We start from the raw sequence: 21,456 nt of genomic DNA on the forward strand, positions 1-21,456 counted from the left end.
TAACACTTTCTAATGAACTACTACCAAAAATTGGTTCTATGCTTACTTCTATTGTAAATTCTGTGGAAGAAAGCTTTTTATACAATTCTCTGACTTGATAGTGCTCTATATTAAACTGTATTTACAATTGAATGTTAATTAGAGAGCTAATGTTGTAAATTTACATTTTAGACAATGCATGTGCTGCTATCGTGATGTGAAGAATTTTGAAAGGTTCTATCTTGTGGTGCAAAGTATACTATGTCTATCAGTGTGCCAGCTCAAACAGCTTAAAGATGACCTCATTGAAGCAGCTAAAGTACCACCACCAGATGAGACGCAGGAGAAAACAAAACCACCTGATGTAGCACCTCCTGATACTGAGGAGAAAAGTGATGACCCTACTAAAGACACCACCCCACAAAATGATAACCCCGCTCCAACAGTACCCTCTGAACCAACTGAAGAACCAGGCAAGGAGAAGCCTTCAACATCAAATGAAGATCCTGAAGTGTGGTCAATGCCGCAAAAAGAAAAACTCATGCACATTGTCTCCAAAATATTCTTACTGAATTTTCCTCTGTACCTAGCTTGCAAACATTCAGCTTTGAGCCGGTTAGATGACCTCTCCGCACAGGAAATATCCAACTTAAGCTCATACTGTGACTTGCATGACACTGAAATACCAGCTTACTTATTGCGGAATGTCAGTCTCTTCTGTAAATTGGGAGGAGTGTGTGCAATGACTTCGGTATTTGAGCATGCCATGCCCAACACTTTGCCGTTGTCAATGGCACATGCTATCGTAGCTGCTGTGGGAAATCTCAAGCTGTGGCTGAACTTTAGAGCAGTGGCTCAGTTGTTCATGCCACTCAGAAGTAAAATCTTGAATTACATGTGCAACTTGGAGGATAAGGACTTGAGAGTTCCAGCTGTCAAGTCTATGGCTGGTAAGTGCAAGTAAAATAACAATGGTACTTTCTTTTATTAAATATTGTCTTATACAAAATAATACTTCCAGATTTCATGTGGGGAGCAGCTAAAGAGCCACTAGACGCGCCTCTGGCGTTCGACGCCGATGGCTTAGCCTTAGCCTTCAAGTACTTTAACAGCAGTACACTGACCATGCGCCTGGCCGGAGTGGCACAGATCAACGCACACATCGCGGCCCACAATGAACTGTGTGCCGGAGAGCCGGCCGCGGACGCCGAGATGGCTGGGCGGCGCCTGGCAGCTTGGCTAAGCTTCAATGAAATCATAGAGCACTTGTTTGGACCTAATTTACATGTTGAGGTAATGATTGTCTTAAATATGAAAGTGTGTGCTTGTTTATGTGTCTATATTATGCAAAGAATCTAATGTTAAAATTACCATATTACCATGAAAACATCTTTAATTGCAAAGCACAATTTAGAAGTGAGTGATCATCTTTTCTCAAAGTTTTGCTGTGCCAAATGTACAATAGTAACACTGTAATATGTAAATTCATGATTTTGTTAATAATGCAATAAAGTAGCAATAAAGTATTGAGTGTGTCCACCTGGCTAGCTACCACCATCCTAGGTCTGTCACCATAACAACATTGTTAACAGCATTGCTGTGTTCCGGCAGTTAGAGGTAAGATAGCCAGTTCCTCTGTCCGGGTGAAAGTCGCTTCCATCTTCGGCCTGATCTTCACTTTCCATCATGTTAGTTGCAGGCCAAGAGCTTCCTTGTTGCAGATAAAAAAATATGTTTTTTGAATCCAGGTGATAAAGCAGTCGCACATGATCCTTAAGTTCCTGGCGGTAGAGGGCCGCGTGACGACGGAGCACGTGGAGCTGGTGTGGGCGGCGGCGCAGCTCAAGCACTGCGGCCGCCAGGTGTACGACCTGCTGCCCGGCTTCATCCGCGCGCTGGCCCCCAAGCCGTGCGCGCACCTCTACAGCCTGCTGTGCGCGCTGCCGCCCAAGGACCACACTGAGCAGGTGCGTGACGTCAGCAGCGCAGCTCGAGCACTGCGGCCGCCAGGTGTACGACCTGCTGCCCGTAAAACTGTAAACCTACCATTATTACTAGCCCCCAAGCCGTGCGTCCACCTCTCTGGTCTCCTATGCGCTTTGCCGCCCAAGTTCCATACTGAGGTACATGTTGTTTGTGGCTGTATAGACTGAACATTGATTGTCAAGGTGTATGGTGACATGGCAGAAAGAGTGCAAACCTATTAATGTGTTGGAGGAGGCCTATGTCAAGGGACAAAAGAACATTTTGCAGCAAAACAAAATCTCATGCATTCTGTAAAACAATAATAAATTGATTAAAGGTTCAGCCAAACCAACGCGATCACACGCGATCAGCCGGCGTGCAGGGATGGCGATCAATGATCATCGCTGCAAGCCGGCTGATCGCGTGTGATCGCGTTGGATTGATTGAACCTTAAGATGTTTATGTGCTCTCTTCTGCTTCTAATAAATTCCCAATGACTGTACCTTATCCTCTTTTGTTTTCCCCCAGAGCTTATACCTCGCGTCGGCTCTCATGCGGGCCATGTGGTCCCGCGGGGGCTGCGCGGGCGCGGGCGCGGGCGCGGGCACGCCGCCGGCGCTGGGCGCGGGCCCGCCGGAGCCGCTGCGCCAGCCCGCGCCGCCCTGCAAGCCGCACCACAACTCCTCCTCGGAGGCCAGCGTTAGCATGGACCAGACGAACTCGGACGACGACCCTGTGAGTTGCCTTTAGTATCCCTCTTTAGTTGACACCTCGCGTTAGCACTATGGGGGCCATGTGGTCCCGAGCCGTACTCGGATGACGACCCTGTGAGTTGTCTTTAGGTCCCCCTAAAGCTTAGAGCGCCAAAGTAGAACGGAGACAAGACGAGCGGAGAGGAGACGAAACGAGAGAAGAGTTGTGTGTAGCTGCAACTGTGTCGCACCACAACTCGTCCTCAGAGGCCAGCGCTAGCATGCACCAGACGAACTAGGATTACGATCTTGTGAGTTGCCTTTAGTTCCCTTTAGTTCCCCTAGCTAGCGCTTAGGGCACCAAAGCGGAACGGAAACGAGACGAGAGGGGAGTTGTGCGTAGCTGTCAGCCTATTGATGTCTACGAATCGTATGATGCCTTTGCTTTGGGAGTGCGAGGTGTAAGGAGAAAGCAGCGGGGGCCCGCACCGCCCTTCAAGCCGCATCACAACTTGTCCTCGGAGTCCAGCGTAGGCATGCACCAGACGAACTCAAATGACGACCTTGTGAGTTGCCTTTATTATCCCCCTAATTGACACCTCGCGACGGCACTCATGCGGGCCCTGTGGTCCCGCGGGGTCAGCGCGGGTGCGGGCCCGCCGGAGCCGCTGCGCCAGCCCGCGCCGTCCTGCAAGCCGCACCACAACTCTTCCTCGGAGCCCAGCGTTAGCATGGACCAGACGAACTCGGATGACGACCCTGTGAGTTGCCTTTAAAAGTTTAGAGTTCCCTTAGAGCCTAAACGTGGTCTCCACCTAAGCGGAGATTAGACGAGACGAGAGAGAAGAAATGTACGTAACTGTCAGCCGTCAGTCTATTGCTGTCTACAAATCTTGAGTGCTTGAGTCCGCCCGACACGTCTCCTCTCGTCTCCGCTCCATTCCGCCTTGGTGAAAACCGGGCATTACACCTCGCCTTAATCAGTACCTCCCTGCTAGCCGCACCAGAACTCCTCCTCGGAGGCCAGCGTTAGCATGGACCAGACGAACTCGGACGACGACCCTGTGAGTTGCCTTTAGTTCCCCTAGAGCTTAGGGCACCATAGCGGAGCGGAGACGAGACAAGAGAAGAGTTGTGCGTACCTGCAACTGTGTTGCGCCACAAGTCCTCCTCAGAGGCCAGCGCTAGCATGGACCAGACGAACTCGGATGATGACCCTGTGAGTTGCCTTTAGCATCCCTATTTAGTTGACACCTCGCGTCAGCACTCTTGCGGGCCATGTGGTCCCTTTAGTTCCCTTAGAGCTTAGGGCACCAAAGCGGAGCGGAGACGAGACGAGCGGAGATTAGACGAGATGAGATAATAAATGTACGTAACTGTCAGCCGTCAGTCTATTGCTGTCTATAAATCTTGAGTGCTTGAGTCCGCACCACACAGCAATAGACTGACACGTCTCCTCTCGTCTCCGCTCCATTCCACCTTGGTGAAAACCGGGCATTACACCTCGCGTTAATCAGTACCTCCCTGCTAGCCGCACCACAACTCCGCCTCGGAGGCTAGCGTTAGCTTGGACCAAACGAACTCGGATGATGACCCTGTGAGTTGCCTTTAGTAGTTTAGAGTTCCCCTAGACTCTAGGGGTTGGTTCCCAAACTTATTTGAGACACGCCCCCTTTCGCCCATACAAAAAATTTCGCGCTCCTCCTCCAGTCAAAATTATATACAAAGAGCACACGTATTGTCTCACGACGCGCTCCATGTCATTACTGTAACCCACGCGCCCTTCCCTCAAATCCTGTATTACAAGTAAAAAAACAAATTACATTCAGCCTGTCATGATAAAATATGGTTACATCAACTAGTACTTAGAACGCAACATGACTTTTATCTATTGCCAAAAAGCGTCGTGGTGTTTCTCATAAGCGACCACAACACGAATTTCTAAGTATGTATGGCATATTACGACACGACGCTGTCGCGTAATTAAAATGCAAATTAAGCACTCAGCAACAGCTTCACTCAAAAGGAAAATCAATTTACATTCAGCCAGCCAGGAAGAATATTAATCTATTCATTTACATTATTACTGAATAACTAAAATGAAATAGAAAAATAAAACATAAACAGTGAACTCAAATATTTTTTTTAACTCTACGCCATTAAGCACATTGATAACTAGTAATTTTCAATTCTAGTGTGAAGAACTAAGTACATCAGGAGAAGAGGCTGGGCCTACACCACGGAAGCAAAGTAAACATCAACGCGAGCTTACTGGTAAATATCTTTTCTTTTCCAAAATCATTTACGATATTATTATTGTATTACTTATTAAATCTCTCATTATTATTCTTCAGCTGAACAAGAATGGCTTCGTGAAGGCGAGGAACTATCGAAGAAAGAATGCCCAACCCTCAAGTCTTGCCAAAAGTATGTATATTTGTTTTAAAATGTGCTGTATTTCGAATTTTACCATATTGTTTCTTACAGTGTGACTGCAATTTTTGTATTTAAATGTATGTAAATCTATTATCTTGCCAAAGTACAAGGTCTCACTCTGGGGCTAGTTAAAACATTGCTGTTGGAAGGAATTATTTTCAAAATTATATTTTTACTGCGCTCGCGTGACACAAAAACATTATTTTTCAAGGATAAACAGTAGCTTTTAAAGTATTATTTAACACTACATATTCGAGTATTTTTTGTTTGTTGTCCAAACCGCAATCTAACTTGATGTGCTTTCGTCCGTATAAAGATAGCCAACGCTTGTAGTCCCTTTAACATTGGGAACATTGGGTTATGTGGGACTCTCCCCGCCGGGAAGGCGGAGCCTACCCATTAAAACCCGATGGTGTCCTCCGGGGTCATTGAAACGAAGCCGCGAGTTATTATCCTAATATTGGACATTCCGCGGTTCCATCTCAGGGCTACTGCTACTGCTCGCCCTTGGGTGAGCCCCTCCGGTTTCGAGGAGAACCACGCGCCACTGGACACTGATGCGCCGGCGCCACTGAAGGGCGTAGTCCTACCCTAACTGAATGCGTAATCCCACAGATCACAGAAACTAAAGGGAGATGTGACAAGGGGGCGGGGACAGTGTCGCATGCCCAAAAACAGAACACATTGCTCGTGAAAGCAATGAAGACAGCATGCCATATGTAAACAGTTTACATTGCTTGCGTAGTACTAAAGATTATTCGAACGTTGAGTACTGATACCGCAGTGGATAATGAGCACATATTTTGATTTCTTTGTGTGTGTGAATGTCTAATGCGACACTGAGTAAACTGAGTTTCGAACTCAGCGCATCAGTTGGTATCTCTATATCTCTATGCGTGATCCTCGCAGACGCAGCAAGCGCGCCGGCAGCAGCGGCAGCGCCAGCAGCGGCGCCGAGGAGCTGCTGCGGCCGCGCAAGAAGAAACTCTACAAGAAGCGCCACAAGCCCGGCAAGACCAGGCATTTCCGTGAGTGCATGGTCCATACGACAATCATTTTATCACATCTTTCTTGAATAGCTTTTCGTTATTTCTTATGGTGTATTATATTTTAATTTAATGGATAAGCTTATGAATTTTGGACTCTCCTTCATGTTGCTTAGACTGAAAATATTGCAATAAAATAAATGAGGCCGCTGTTCGTTATGATTTCTAGAAGTTACTTGTTGTAAAAGTATTTAAAAAACTACTTATAGCTAGTTGGTAATAATTAAAAACTATAAGGTCTAATGACATTTGGTAATCTCACTCATTTTTATTGCGCATCGGACCAAAAATTCAATAGCGGTTTGGATTCCATCCCATTGTATGATAAACTCAAAGATTTTTACGCGGATTTTATCGATCTGGCTGGGACTCTGGTGTTATCTAGATAATTAAAACAGTGTCACAACTGCAAGAAACTAAACAACCAGTTTGTCCAGTAGCAGCCGCGCTGAAGCCGGCCGAGCTGGCGGAGTCGGTGTCCGAGGTGGAGGAGGAGACGTCCGGCAGCGACACCGGACACTGCCAGCTGCTGTGCGACAATGTCGATGCTAGGTGAGACTGTCCGGATTCATTGAAATTGAATTTTTTAGCTAATAAACAGATAAATTATTACAAATGAATATAAAGACGCCGTACAAGTTTTATTTTATTCGTTCGAATTCAAAATAGAGCGAGGCGAATACTTAACTCATTCAGTGCCTGCAGTAAGGGAGCGGCACGGGAGGGTGTTTTTAGAACGTCAAACATCAGCGAGGCTTCAAATGTGCTTCAGATTTGTATGAGTATGCTTTGTCACGTCATAAATGTCATCACCCCTCTTGTGCCGCTCTATAGGAGCAAAACTCCCTTTATAACAGCGTGATTTCAAGAACGAAAGTCCCCGAATGTGCGAATGTCTACTTGGGCACAATGGTCACAATCGCTTTTCAGGAGCGGCACAGTTCAGTAGCTCTTATTAAACGATCCGAGCTGATTTTACCAAGCGAATATCGTCCTACTGACTTACTACTGGAATTGATGATCCAATTTTCCTACCTTAGATGGTTAACCATCAAGTTCATTTCACTCCAGGAGGTTAATGGAGCTCCGGCTTATGGAGAGCTACAAACGCCGCGGCGCGTCAGGCGAAGAGGAGGAAGGTAGTGCGTCGTCCGCCATCTCGCCGCACTCGCACCCGCACCTCGCCGACTTGGACGAGGACGACTCCGCCTGCGAGGAGGAACTCGCTCGCCTCGCTGCCCAGGTAATAAGAATAATAGGTGTACGGGCGGGAGGCAATGGTTGTAAGGCACCGCTCCCGTGCCCGGGATATGCGGTCAGGAAGGGAGCTAACTCCCTAGTGAGCCTGGAGTCCCTATTACCTAAGACCACTAAGTCCCTAGAGCCCTAGCCCTGCCTAACAATATATACTTAGACATAATAAGGTTTGATAGGAAGGAAGCTGCTCCCAGGTCGCCCAGGGCAGCAGCGTTAGGACGGCAGGTAGGCGGCGGGGACCCGCTGCCAGCCCGGCAGACTCACCGGACTGATCATAGCGACGGCTAAGGGTGTCTTGGCCGCAGTGGGGGGAAATGAGACACAGACGGACGGTTGATATCTGTTTATTGTTATAATGCTATTGCTATTTATACATAAGTTATTTACTGTACACAATGAAAGGTATATGCTAGTGTGCCGTCGGTGTAGAGTGCCGACGGTGCACGTTGAGGGTTCGTGGGTCGCTCGGCGGTTGATGCTGACGGTGCAGCAGGATGTACGATCGTGCTCGTACAATAGGTAATGTGATAAAGTTGAATATCGCTTGATCGGGCGAGGAGGGTAGTGCATCGTCAGCTATCGCGTCGCACTCGCCACACCTCGCCGACTTAGACGACGATGACTCCGCCTGCGAGGAGGAGCTCGCTCGCCTCGCTGCCCAGGTAATAATAATAAAGCTTCGGCCAAACGAACGCGTTCAGCCTGCCTCCGGGATAGCATGCACTGTGACGATCATTGCACGTGCAATCAAGACGTCTGACGCGGTGGTATGAGTGTGATGGACGATGATGACAATAGCTTGATGAACATAGTTAGCCGAGTCGCTTGGAAGAAGATAACTCCGCCTGCGAGGAGCTCGCTCGCCTCGCTGCCCAGGTAATACTAACAATAGGTCATGGTGATAATGTTCAAAATCGTTTGAGGAATAATGTGTATAAGCGTCTTGCTTGGGCGATAAGGACTTAGAAGAAGACGACTCCGCCTGTGAGATTCTCCTCACTACTCACACGCCTTGTTGTGCAGGTATGAGTGTAATAACGTTGTTAATCGCTTGAGCAAAAAAGTGTTGCGTGTTATTATTTATATCGTTTCTTGTGACTTTTCCGTATGTATTTTCACGTGTTGCTATAGGTGGCTGACATGGATCAATCGGACTGACCGGCTTCAATAATATTTTTTTTGGTTGATTGTAGCATAACAGTGTCCTAATCTATAGTCAGGTCCGCGAGCACGTAGAATTTTGTCGAATGACCCCTAGCTACCCATCCTTATCGCTCGCGCGTAATTATGTTGCTGTTGCGTTCGCACACTCACTGCGGGCGCCCGCACAGTCGCTTGGGGTCATTGGACAAAATTCTACGTGCTCACAGACTAGGCTTTACCCAATAATACTTCACAATGATCTAGGACCTCCGCAACAAGACAGTCGAACTAATCACTATTATATTACACACATGGTGTATAACCATGGAGTTTGAGATTTGTGAATTGTATATAATCAAAAGTATCTCGACCAACATCATTTCCTGTATAGAGCATCTTATTCCAGGCGCAATGTCTCACCGAGTACCAGACGTCACGCGTGGGCGTGGGCGTGGTGGGCGTGGGAACGGGCGCGGCGGTCGCGGCGCCGCCGTGTGACGTCGACGCGGTGTGCCGGCCTGGGAATACGCTGCTGTGGGACTTGCTGCAGGACGGCAACATTGTAAGATTAAATTCTAATACCCTTATTCATAATAAGGCAAACAGCATAATAAACTTATTTAAACTAATTGCACTCTTTTGTCACTTTCTATCAAATTATGACAGCGCCAAGTAGGAACGAGATAAAACAGTGCAATAGTTAAAATAGGTTTAATAAACTGTTTGCATTGCATGAATTAGCGTTAGTTATTAGTATTTAGGACTCTAAAAGGTTCGGCCAAACCAACGCGATCAGCCGGCGTGCAGCGATGGCGACCAGACTTAAATGCATTGATCGCCATCGCTGCACGCCGGCTGATTGCGTGTGATCGCGTTGGTTTGGCCGAACCTTTAATGGTCATTATCACCACCATCATCATCATTATCAGAATATTCAGTCTCCACTCCCATTTACGAGCGGATTTGGCTGTATCCTCCATGCTGCCCATACGAGTTGGGGAGGTCTGATGTTCACATTTCCTCTTATACGTCCCAAATATAGTTTGCTCTACCACCACTTCTGGATAGCATATGGGCTGGTGTTGAGACGTGGCGGAAGAAAATCACCTTAAGCACCTTATTTATGACAGAAATTACTATTTATCTCTTCTTCTACTTCATCTATTTATCTAATTTTAGTAAAAAGAGTGATAATGTGAACGTTACATTTAAAGATACCTATGCAATTCGCAGGAGCAACTTGGTGAAGGCCTAGCCCTAGAAGCGGAGAAAGCGCTTTGCGCTCTGCTTTGCTTCAGCACAGACAAGTTTATCCGGATTAAGTTCATCGAAGGGTGTCTCGACAACCTCGCTAATCACAGGTAAAGACAATTTATTTAAGTAATCACTTATTTAACAGTTTTTATACTGAAACAAATACTTATTTGTGATTTTTCTTCCAGATCTGTAGCAGTATCGTTACGTCTACTGCCAAAGCTGTTCTCATCATTCCAACAATTACGAGGCATGGATATGCATCAGGTAATGTTTCCAAATCATCTTCAAAGAGCTTTGAATCACAGATGTATATTATCACACTCACAGAATAATATAATGATAGCTACATCAGAAGGATCACTCCGTAAACACATTAAAGAAATAGCTGGCCTCAATACCACGCTATAAAGTACAATTCAGTAAGCTCCATGCTAAAAACCTACCTACCGCCGAATTCAATATCAACGTGCCGTTTCTTAGAGTCCAAATTTTTTGTCCGAAGTTCAATCATTATTATTTTATTACACAGTAACAATTGTGTTATATTACTACTCTTGAACTCGAATGCTAGTACGAGGTTCTAACCTAACCCATATCTATGTAATTAAAACGAACAAACGGACATTTTTATAGGCATCGCAAGAAAACGTACCTTTGGGTCGTTTTCGTGCCTCTGGGCATATATGGGCTAAGGATAACTGGAAGAGAATGACATATGGCCTTATACACTGCGTTTTATGGGCAGATATGTACCATCCTAGACTGCATCTCACTTAATACCAGGTACGATTGCGGTCAAATACCTGCCTTGTCTAGCATAAAAAAATAATAATTTTAAAATATACATATTACGCCTACCCCATGTCGGCAGGTGGTGATGTGGGCGGAGCGCGAGCGCGGCATGATGCGGCTGTTCGTGGAGGACCTGCGCCACTACACGCAGCAGGCGCGCGGCGCGGGCGACGCGGCGCACTACGCGCACATCACTGAACTCACCGTGCGCTTGCACTTCTTGACGGCCATATTCTCGCCGGTGGGCTCTCCGCAGCACTTCAGGTATGATGAGGGTAAACTCCGGTCATTGCGGCCGCCCGTCGCACAGTCGCAACAGCAATATAATTACGCGCGAGTGATGATGGGTAGCTTGGGGTCATTGGACGAAATTCTATCTGCTCGGCGACCGGACTTTAATTTGAATTTATTCGGAATACCACCATTAATTATTTTCATACATTAACATTTCTGCTAAACCATTTAGAGACTAATGCCATATAGAAGCACCATGTGATGTCAAATAGACCACAAATGCTGTTCATTTAAAAAGCAAAATTAAAATTTGATTTCAGAAATTCGAACTTTTGGTTGTTTGTTTGTCAAACCCGGGTGAAAACAAACACTATATGATTAGATAGAAACGCATTTTTTGTAAAAACAATATTAATATTAGTATTTAATTATTTAGTATTTAATATTAATACAAAAAAAATATTAGTATTTTGTATAATACAAATTATTGCTATTGGACCTAAGCTAAAACTTGCGGGTGCGCCCGCTTTTTAGGGTTCCGTAGCCAAAATGGCAAAAACGGAACCCTTATAGTTTCGTCATGTCCGTCTGTCCGTCTGTCCGTCTGTCCGTCTGTCCGTCTGTCACAGCCGATTTACTCGGAAACTATAAGTACTACAGTGATGAAATTTGATGGGAATATGTGTTGTATGAACCGCTACAAAATTATGACACTAAATAGTAAAAAAAAGAATTGGGGGTGGGGCCCCCCATACATGTAACTGAGGGATGAAAATTTTTTTTTCGATGTACATACCCGTGTGGGGTATCAATGGAAAGGTCTTTTAAAATGATATAAAGTTTTCTAAAAAACATTTTTCTTAAAGTGAACGGTTTTTGAGATATCAGCTCTCAAAGTCGTAAAAAGTATGTCCCCCCCCCTCTATTTTTATAACTACGGGGTATAAAATTCTAAAAAAAATAGAGGTGATGCATGCTAATTAACTCTTTCAACGATTTTTGGTTTGATCAAAGTATCTCTTATAGTTTTTGAGATAGGTTGATTTAACTGTAATTTTGGTTAAGTTATTGTGCTTACACTGAAAACGATGGCTGAACCTTATAAGATAGATCAAAAAATATACTACAGTATTGTACACCTTTTAAAATCCGCGATGATATAAAATCTTTATAATGTAGGTACTTTTTACGAGAAATATTAGCTTATTCAAGCAATACGCCATTAATCCTTATCCAGTAATGTACCTTAAATACATTGTGCATTTGATAAAGTTTAATATTACAAATGTGATTGTTGAGTAATAATAGGTTAAACATATCCATCGAACCAATATTTTTAAAACGCGTTAATCCTATAGATTATTATTACATCGATTCAAGAAGATCGGTCGCTCGCTGCGCTGCAGCGCGTGAGTTGCGGGGCGTGGTCTCGCGCGGGAGCGGGGATAAGATAGCTAACCGCGTCGACCCGAACGGGCAGACACGTGAGGGCAGACGTCGTTGTCACTTGTGCGCGCTAAGAGAATTTCATCGTTCCCATTTACTTCTTTCGCAAGTCGAATTTGGCGTTGAGACTTTTTAATATTGAATTGTACCTATTATAAAAAATAAGTAAGTAGGTATACTGGTTTAATAGGTGCTATTAAACCGGTCACGTACTAATAAATCCCCCAATAATATAAATTCCTTTGTTTTTGGTGCAAATTTTAGTGTTTCGTAGCAGGTTTTTAAAATTTCTAAAGCTTATTGTATATCATCTAACAATGGATACTTTAGATAATACGTTTTCCTACATTCTGAATTATAATAACTATATCGAAGATGATGTGGTTCGCGCATTTCATGAAAAGTTACTTCGGTGCACATCATTTAGACCGCGTGAGCTAGAATTATTTCAACACCCTGAACTGATTGAACCTGTACCTAAAAATGAGACGCACCTTCAAGTAATTTATGACGGTGACGTGGGATTAGTGGGGCACTGGAGTTGTATTTATTACATTAATGGAATACTGCGTGTGTACGATAGTCTTGTTGGTGTTCTAGGAAAATCGCAAAAAATATATGTAAAAGCCTTGTTTCCGTATCTATCGGAGTCATGTATTCAGTTTCCAAGTGTTCAGCGACAACCGAATACTATTGATTGTGGTTTGTTTGCCATTGCTTTTGCCACCTCTTTAGCTCGGAATATTTATAAATACATATATAAAATTAATATTCATACATAAAAGTACAAGGCAAAATATCGGGAGAGTTTAGGCTCCATTCACCAGGTGTATAAATTGACATAATAAGTTTATTATATTTGCTGCTACGGAACCCTTTGTGCGCGAGCCCGACTCGCACTTGGCCGGTTTTAATGCATGGAAATGCACGCCCGCTTCGGGCACCTGCTACCGCCACGCGTGTGGAAACACGTGACATGCATGCGCTGCTCATGATATTTCTCGACCGCTACCCGCGTAAGTTTTAGCGGAGGCCGTAAGCTAAATAGGAGTAGATCTATAAAGCTCGAACTACTGACGGGGTCAAATCGGCAGTTTTGACACTGACACCGTTGGGCTATTGTCGCCTATGTGGATTGTTTCATATATGTTATACCTTTAAGATAAATCATGATCGTTTAATAACCTTTGAGATTATCATGTCCTATGGTTGTATTTGGCAGACTGACAGTAGAACAAGTGGAGGAACTATGGCAGTGCCTGGTGGTACGCGGCGGGCCCGAATGCGCCGACTGCCTGTACTCGTGGCTGCTGTCGCACACCAAGTCGCCGGAGCAGCACGCGCTGGGACTGGACGCGTTACGGTTCCTCTACGTGGAGAAGATGCCCACGCTCGACCCTGAGGTAAGGTATTAAGCCAGCGAAGACCGGGCGAGGCGTGGCAAAGCATGGTTCTAGTCGCAAAGTCTAGTCTTTCTTTCTTTCAAAGTAATTAAGTGTATTTATTTATTTATTAGGTCTACCAACATTGTTACATAACAACATGTACACTTAAAAATAACAATTATGAACAAAGTTACAATGCAACAACAATTATAGGCTGACATTACAATTATTGTCGATGATACTGAATAAACATGTCTTCTTCTTCTTCTTCAAAGCATACAATTCCAAGCGTCGCTAAAGGCGCGGTTTCCACCAAGGCAGAGCAGAACGGAGCGGATCGGAGAAGTGTTTTGATTAACCAATCAGATTTCATTATGTCCACTTGTCCTCTCTACTCCGCACCGCATCGCTCCGCCTTGGTGAAAACATGGCTAAAAGCCGTCTAGAGCCACCGTGCGGAGCGGAATCCGCGGGCCCATTTCACCGGGCGGAGCGTAAAGCGCTGCGTGGCGCTACTAGAAGTAGTTACGCCAACAAGTCGACGCTTGCGACCTGTTTGCTATATTTTTGCTTTGGCATGGCGTTTCCGTAAACGTACGAAATAAATAGGTACACGAGTGCACGTGTACTACGTGCTGACAGTAAGCAGTGGAAGAGTTGTCGCAGTGCCAAATAGTGCGCGGCGAACCAGAGTGAGGCTTAGAATCATCATCAGATCATTTAGTATCCACTGCAGATACGATCACGACCCTCTCCAATTTACCAGAGGCAATGAAAACTTTGGCCTAAAATCCCCACACTGCACTGGTTTGATGGATTGCTCAGGCTTCATTTTTGCACGTTTCTCACTTAACCAACTCACTCACTTACGACATCCACGGGAAGAGTCGGGGTGGTGATTTTCTGCTCTACCTAGATTTCTAGATAATGGTTACCTACAACCGAATGGAAATGTGTTCTCTGCCCATAACATTTAATCAGTTATTTCATTCCATTGCTTTCTTCTAATCATTTCTTTGTTATTCTCATCAGACGATCAGCATCATGGGGCTGAGTCTATACCAGCAGTTGTGCAACTTGGCTCGCATGGCGCTGGGCGCGGGAGAGTCTCGCGACACTCCACACCCTCACACACTGGCTATGGACCATCTTTGGAAGATCGCGCTCAGGGCTAACAGCACTGGTATGTTTTTTTTATGTTGTTGAAACCAATGAGCTCTATCGTTTTTATACTTAACAACTGGCATCACTAGCGATTGACATGACCCTACTGTACCAGGAGGAGTGATGCCATCCTGGTGAGTGCAAATGCGATAGTCCTCCTACCGTTTCAGCGTTCACCAGTTGGCGCCACTGTTTTCGCCACTAGCAAATGACAGTGACCTTACTCTATAGTGGAGCCAACTGATAAGCGCTAAAACAATAGCCGTCAAACGTATAACAAAGCTCCAATGATGTGGTGTAACGAAAACATTTTACCCATTTTATTACATGTTGAATCCTATTTCTAGACGTTTCCATGGGCGCGATCCAGTACCTGAACAGCTATTACATGGGCCAGCAACTACAACAAGAAGACGACTTCGTATCGAAGTGTATGTTCCATCTCTCCTCCGCGGCTGAACGTCTCATATCCAAGAACCAAGATGATGAGGGTTCCATTACACCGGTGAAATGTGACGATAAGAAAGACACCGAAAAAACGGACAAGCAGAATATTTATGAACATATGACGGAGGAGGCAGCTCTACAGTGCATACAGAGGGCGCTGTTGCTGTTGAAAACGCATTTGGATACGTTCAAAAGAAGGTAAAGCTTAATCAAGTTTCACATTTATGTAGCATCCGTATTGTGTACACCCCACGCTAGTTTACTAAAGAAGAAAGAAAGAAAATAACTTTATTTTGGCAACAACAAATTCAGGCAAACAAAGAAATACACAAAAAAAAATTAACTAAGTTGCCAAAAAAGGTCACCCACTCAGTAACATCTTGACAGTGCGACTGCCAAGACACTGATTTTCAGTGGGTGCCTTTTACTGAAACGAGTCTTTCGTCAATGTCATTTTCATTTTTGTTTTTGATAGGGAGTATTGAGAATAATAGATACCAATCGCGATATTTATTATATTACATGAGTACTTACTCCAAAGGCTAGCATCTGAATGTGACTAGCGCAAGACCTGTCATGTCATTGTGGAAATCCTTGGGAGAGGCTTTTGTCGAGCAGTGGACTTCATTTGGCTGAAATGAATAAACGAACAACGACTTGAGCTTGACGTTTCGACCACAGCTGTTGTCACGAGCAAAGAGATACTGGTCGATCTTCATTTGTTTTATGTAACACGTCTAATTTATTTCTCAGATACGAAAGATAATGATCGATCTTCATTTGTTTTATGTAACACGTCTAATTTATTTCTCAGATACGAAAGATAATGATCGATCTTCATTTGTTTTGTGCTTCAACATGTCTAATTCTCTCTCAGATACGCGTACCACCTCCGTCGTTGGGCGCTAGCGGAGAGCGGGGCTTGGGAGGGGTGCGGCGGCGCGGGCAGCGTGCGGCTAACGTTGCAACCGGCCGGTGCGGGCCCGCGCGCCTCGTTGAGTTTACACCACCAGGACTTGGTTGCGCATCTTCGCGCGCACGTGCACGTCTGGTGGGAGAAGCAGGTTAGTGGGAACAGGTTCTAAAACAGCCGTGTATAGATCGTTTCATCCACGAAGACGCGCCCTACCAATTTTTGGTCTAGGAAAGCGCGGGGTGCGAAGAGTTTGATCCGAGCAATTCGAGCGTCATTATTGTAGTGTGAGTGTGATTACTCATGGATAATTTTACGTGTACCGATAACACTCAAACATTATCGGAAGAATGGTGGGGCGCGTCTTCGTGGATGAAACGATCTATAGCTGGTGTATACTAGACACTAGCGTCTACAGCACCTGGCAGCTTTACGATCCCGAATCACATGACGTGGAAAAGGTATGGGGCCTAGGGCGGGATAATTTGTAGCTCACCCTACACTACATAGATACTAGCACCACCAAAACTTTATGCTTTTCAATCCCGAGATGGTGGGATATTATGACTTGTGGCTCACCCTACACAAGACACCACCACGACTTCACACTTTTCAATTCCGATTCGCATGACAAACTGGTGTAAACTGAAAAATACTGTGAGATCTACCTGTGACATGAGACAACAGTGATAATCTATATTAACTTCCAGATACAAGGAGAAGAAGGAGTTACGGCACTGTCGACAGATGGGCCGCTGCGAATGATAACGCAAGGGCAAGAGTTGACCATAGACTACGATGAGAGGACACTGTATGATATGGGGTTTAAAGATAATCAAGTAAGTCACTATCAGTAGTTATTTTTATTATTAGAAAGATTACTTCTCAGGAAAAAACTTGAATCACATGTGCGTGCATCTGAAATAAAATTAGCTGATAAATCTGCCTAACCTAACACTGAAATTATTTATTTATTCTATATTTGGGAAACAATTGAACACCATAAAACAATGTAACATCTACCGGCCTAGGATGTGCGCCACGATATAATCTTATACCTCCGATTTTAGACGACAAATGAATCGTGTAAAATCGATAAGCTGCCTCGATAAGACGATATTACAGCACCCTAGGCCAGCGGTTCCCGAATGGTGGTCCGCGCAACCCTGGGGTTCCGTGGAAAGGCCGCAAGGTTTCCGTAAAAAATATTATCCCACGTTTCGTGACCGACGTTGTTCGCTCGCACCGACTTGTTTACGCACAAGGGAGGGGCAGAGCGTGCGGGCAGAGTAGTACGGGGGTTCCGCTAGGAAAAGTATAATCAATTGGGGTTCCTTGGCAAAAAAAATTGGGAAACCCTGTCCATATCTGGACACTTGACACCTAAAGTCCTTTTTCTTCCAGCTGGTATTCGTATCCGTGGGCGTAGGCGGGCGGGGCGCTTGGGCGGAGTGGCCGTCCGCCCAGCCCGCCCCAGCTAGGGCGAGGCTCCCGACGCTGCTGCTGCTAGACCCTACATGCTTTCACCAGCTGTTCACGCTGATGCAAGCCCTTGCGCGGATGAAGGAGCCTGGGCCTAACTCGGTGAGTGTTGTTTCTGTGTTGTACTCTATGGTATTTGTATCCGTGGGCGGAGTGGCCGTCCGCCCAGCCCGCCCCAGCTAGGGCGAGGCTCCCGACGCTGCTGCTGCTGGATCCCACATGCTTTCACCAGCTCTTCACGCTGATGCAAGCCCTTGATGAAGGAGCCTGGGCCTATCTCGGTGAGTGTTGTTTCTGTGTGGTACTCTATGGTATTTGTATCCGTGGGCGGATTGCCCAGCCCGCCCCAGCTAGGGCGAGGCTCCTGACGCTGCTGCTGCTGGATCCTACTTGCTTCCACCAGCTGTTCACGCTGATGCAAGCCCTTGCGCGTATGAAGGAGCCTGGGCCTAACTCGGTGAGTGTTGTTTCTGTGTGGTACTCTATGGTATTTGTATCCGTGGACGGAGTGCCCAGCCCGCCCCAGCTAGGGCGAGGCTCCCGACGCTGCTGCTGCTAGACCCTACATGCTTCCACCAGCTGTTTACTCTGATGCAAGCCCTTGCGCGGATGAAGGAGCCTGGACCTAACTCGGTGAGTGTTGGTTGTTTCTGTGTTGTACTCTATGGTATTTGTATCCTTGGGCGGAGTGGCCGGCCGCCCAGCCAACAAAAGCTAGGGCGAAGCTGCCGACGATGCTACTGCTAGACTCTACTTGCTTCCACCAGCTGTTCACTCTGATGCAAACACTTGCGCGCATGAAGGAGCCTGGGCCTAACTCGGTGAGTGTTGTTTCTATGTTGTACTCTATGGTATTTGTATCCTTGGGCGGAGTGGCCGGCCGCCCAGCCCGCCCCAGCTAGGGCCAGGCTCCCGACGCTGTTGCTGCTAGACCCTACATGCTTCCACCAGCTGTTCACTCTGATGCAAGCCCTTGCGCGTATGAAGGAGCCTGGGCCTAACTCGGTAAGTTTTATTTCTGTGTAGCAATTTGAAAAAAAAGAAACTAGTTTATTATAATATTGCCATGCTATTAAAACCATCTGATTACTTGTAAAATATACTTTACTCTATGTGTATTTGGATATTTCTGTCATAACTTCTATGACGATGGTATATGAGGTTTTTATACTACGTGCATTGTAGTTACCATGTTTCTTCTGTATTTGATGTGGGCAATATCTTCTACAGGAGCCCGTAGCTCACACAAAAGCACAACTCCTTTCTCGGCGCGTATGGGACATCCTTCAAGCAGTGCCTCTCAACCCCACTTTACTGGAGGCCTTCCAGAACCCAACCGAGAGCAAACTCCCCGAACTCCTCGACCCTACCAGCCCTCAGAAACTCATGTACTCGCTACACATCATAGATAAACTGAGCTCAAACAGCGCACCGAATGTAAAAGAACCTACGGGAAGCATAGACAAGAGTGAAGAAGACAAAGTCAGCGTAGAGAACTGGAATGACCTGTTTATAAAGAAAGGTGGCTTGAGGCTCCTGTATGATATCATGATGTCAGGTTAGTAATTATTTTTCAATCTGACACAATGAGGGCTATCTTTTTTATACTTAACAGTTGGCACCCCTGGCGATTGACAGGACCTTACTCTACAGTGGCGCCATCTTGATGAGTGCAAATGCGATAGTCCTCCTACCACTTTAGCGCTCACAAGTTGGCGCCACTGTCTTCGCTACTAGCAAGTGACAGGACCTTACTCTACAGTGGCGCTAACTGGTGAGCGCTAAAACGATAGCCCTCATTATAATATCATTAATTGTGTCTTCATTAAGTAAATTAATTTTAGGTGTACATTTTCCTATTTTTGTCACCTTTTAGACTCTGGTTATCCGGCTCGAAGGACCAAATTATTTTTGTAACCATAAAAAGATATTTGATATAGTTTTTTGTACATTTGTAGGAGTATTACAAAGGAGCGACGACAGCGAATGGCGGCAGGACTGCCTGGCGTTGCTACTGCAGCTCTTGTGTCGCATCGGGACGCTGCCGTCTTCGGATCCGGCGCAGACGCCCAAGTTGCACCCAGTGAGTACGGAGCGAGACTATTTTATTGCCTTGCGAATTTATTTTGACTAATTTGTACCGTTTTTGTATTGATTTTGATGATAGTCCCTTTTTACTTTACGATGCTCTAGGGTCAACAACAAATTACAAAACTACATTTTTCTGTAACGTCAAACTTCAGGGAGACTATATCTTCATAAGGATTATATGCTTTGTCACGTCACAATATGTTAATGTCACCCCTCCTGTAACGCTCCCTACCTCAAGCACTCAGTTAAGCGTTGGACCTATAAGATGTCAGTGTTTACCTTGATGTACTATTGTCTATACATTACTTGTGTTATTCTCATCAAATGCACGTTTTCTGTTATTTAAAGTTGTTTAATTTTCAGTCCTTGCTGTCGCTCATGACGGTAGAAGAAACCACGGACCGGTTGATATCGATCTTGTGCGAGGCAGCCACGTTGAAAGAACCCACCACTTACAAGACTGGATTCTGGGGAAGAGCTCAGGTATTTATTCTAATACATACACTATTTCATATAATCAACAAATCTCATTCCTAAACGGATACTGTCCAAAAGGACGGGAAGAACTAGTAAATACGTCACTTATTTTAAGCGTACATCATCGTAGAGCTCATCTTCTGACAAAATTCGAGTTAAAGGCAGATTCAGCTCTGAAAAAAAAATATTTTGTTATTAAAACAGTGTTGCAAGTTGAGTTTCATCATCATCATTTCAGCCATAGGACGTCCACTGCTGAACATAGGCCTCCCCCAATGATTTCCATGTTGATCTACTTACTTGTTTACTACCTTTATGATGTCGTCCACCTTGTGGGTGGACGTCTCATGCTGCGTTTTCCGGTATGCGGCCTCCACTCCAGAACCTTGCTGCCCCATTGGGCAGTTCTGCGTACTTATGTACCCTGCCTATTGCCACTTAAGCTTGCTAATCCGTCGGGTTATGTCAGCGACTTTAGTTCGTTTACGGATTTCCTCATTTCTGATTCGATTTCGTAAAGAAACAAGTTGAGTCTAAATATACCTATTTCAGAATTCAGAAATTTAAACTGTTGCGAATAATATTACTCTATCTAGGTGACTTCCATACCAAAGTGATATGGAAATGTCATTTTAAAACAGTGTTGATTGCGAGTGAACAAGACCGGCGAAGCTTGTAGCCGAAAAACTAACTGAACTTATCGTTAAAAGGGTCCTATTTAATATCCCTGTGACTGCTAAGCTAACTATTATCACAGAATAATAATAAGTACTACGTACAGAAGTTTTACTTCGCAAAGGTATTTAAAAAAATGTATGCTCAATGTCATTAACAATATGGTGTAATTTAGCCTGTCTGAAGAGTCAAGCACCATTTTGTTGACAAACGTCAGTGATCGGCACTGCGCGGAAGCTATAGGGCTGACTTCGGTAAAATGATGTGACGTGAGGTGCCAAACTGCGGAAAATGGCGGAGGAAATACATGATTTAGCATGCATTATCATGAATAATATTAACTACTTATTTACCTCTCAATGTCTTGAGGCAACTTAAAAAAGTACATTCTGTGTTTTTATTATTATTTAGGCAGTTAAATACTGCACAGTACACCATTTTCTTTATTTTCTTCCATCATACACAAGAATACGAGTGCGTGAGTCAATGTTCGCTCGTATGTGAGGCCTTGTCGAATAGTATCCTGTAGGTGGGCCATCGTGCGTGTTTTGTTTTCGATGTAAACTCGCGGAGAT

The 21,456-nt window shown here is 45.0% G+C and overlaps 1 protein-coding gene across 1 annotated transcript in view; it reads left to right on the forward strand.

The window, feature by feature from the left end:
* Nucleotides 1-21,456, forward strand: part of puf (ubiquitinyl hydrolase 1 puf) — a 73,491-nt gene that overhangs the window by 486 nt on the left and 51,549 nt on the right. The window contains exons 3-24 of the mRNA XM_028315594.1: nucleotides 172-929; nucleotides 1,001-1,272; nucleotides 1,728-1,946; nucleotides 2,473-2,679; nucleotides 4,832-4,910; nucleotides 4,991-5,063; nucleotides 5,982-6,100; nucleotides 6,556-6,670; nucleotides 7,190-7,361; nucleotides 8,910-9,080; nucleotides 9,752-9,879; nucleotides 9,961-10,039; nucleotides 10,647-10,831; nucleotides 13,470-13,650; nucleotides 14,665-14,815; nucleotides 15,144-15,441; nucleotides 16,121-16,307; nucleotides 16,867-16,995; nucleotides 17,561-17,740; nucleotides 18,869-19,196; nucleotides 19,597-19,721; nucleotides 20,093-20,212. Of these exons, the coding sequence (XP_028171395.1) occupies nucleotides 172-929; nucleotides 1,001-1,272; nucleotides 1,728-1,946; nucleotides 2,473-2,679; nucleotides 4,832-4,910; nucleotides 4,991-5,063; nucleotides 5,982-6,100; nucleotides 6,556-6,670; nucleotides 7,190-7,361; nucleotides 8,910-9,080; nucleotides 9,752-9,879; nucleotides 9,961-10,039; nucleotides 10,647-10,831; nucleotides 13,470-13,650; nucleotides 14,665-14,815; nucleotides 15,144-15,441; nucleotides 16,121-16,307; nucleotides 16,867-16,995; nucleotides 17,561-17,740; nucleotides 18,869-19,196; nucleotides 19,597-19,721; nucleotides 20,093-20,212 (4,276 nt within the window). The remainder of the gene's footprint in view (nucleotides 1-171; nucleotides 930-1,000; nucleotides 1,273-1,727; nucleotides 1,947-2,472; nucleotides 2,680-4,831; nucleotides 4,911-4,990; nucleotides 5,064-5,981; nucleotides 6,101-6,555; nucleotides 6,671-7,189; nucleotides 7,362-8,909; nucleotides 9,081-9,751; nucleotides 9,880-9,960; nucleotides 10,040-10,646; nucleotides 10,832-13,469; nucleotides 13,651-14,664; nucleotides 14,816-15,143; nucleotides 15,442-16,120; nucleotides 16,308-16,866; nucleotides 16,996-17,560; nucleotides 17,741-18,868; nucleotides 19,197-19,596; nucleotides 19,722-20,092; nucleotides 20,213-21,456) is intronic.

This window comes from Ostrinia furnacalis, unplaced genomic scaffold (genome assembly GCF_004193835.3).
Source record: "Ostrinia furnacalis isolate ACB-3 unplaced genomic scaffold, ASM419383v2 OfSCF5175, whole genome shotgun sequence".
NCBI classification, from domain to species: domain Eukaryota; kingdom Metazoa; phylum Arthropoda; class Insecta; order Lepidoptera; family Crambidae; genus Ostrinia; species Ostrinia furnacalis.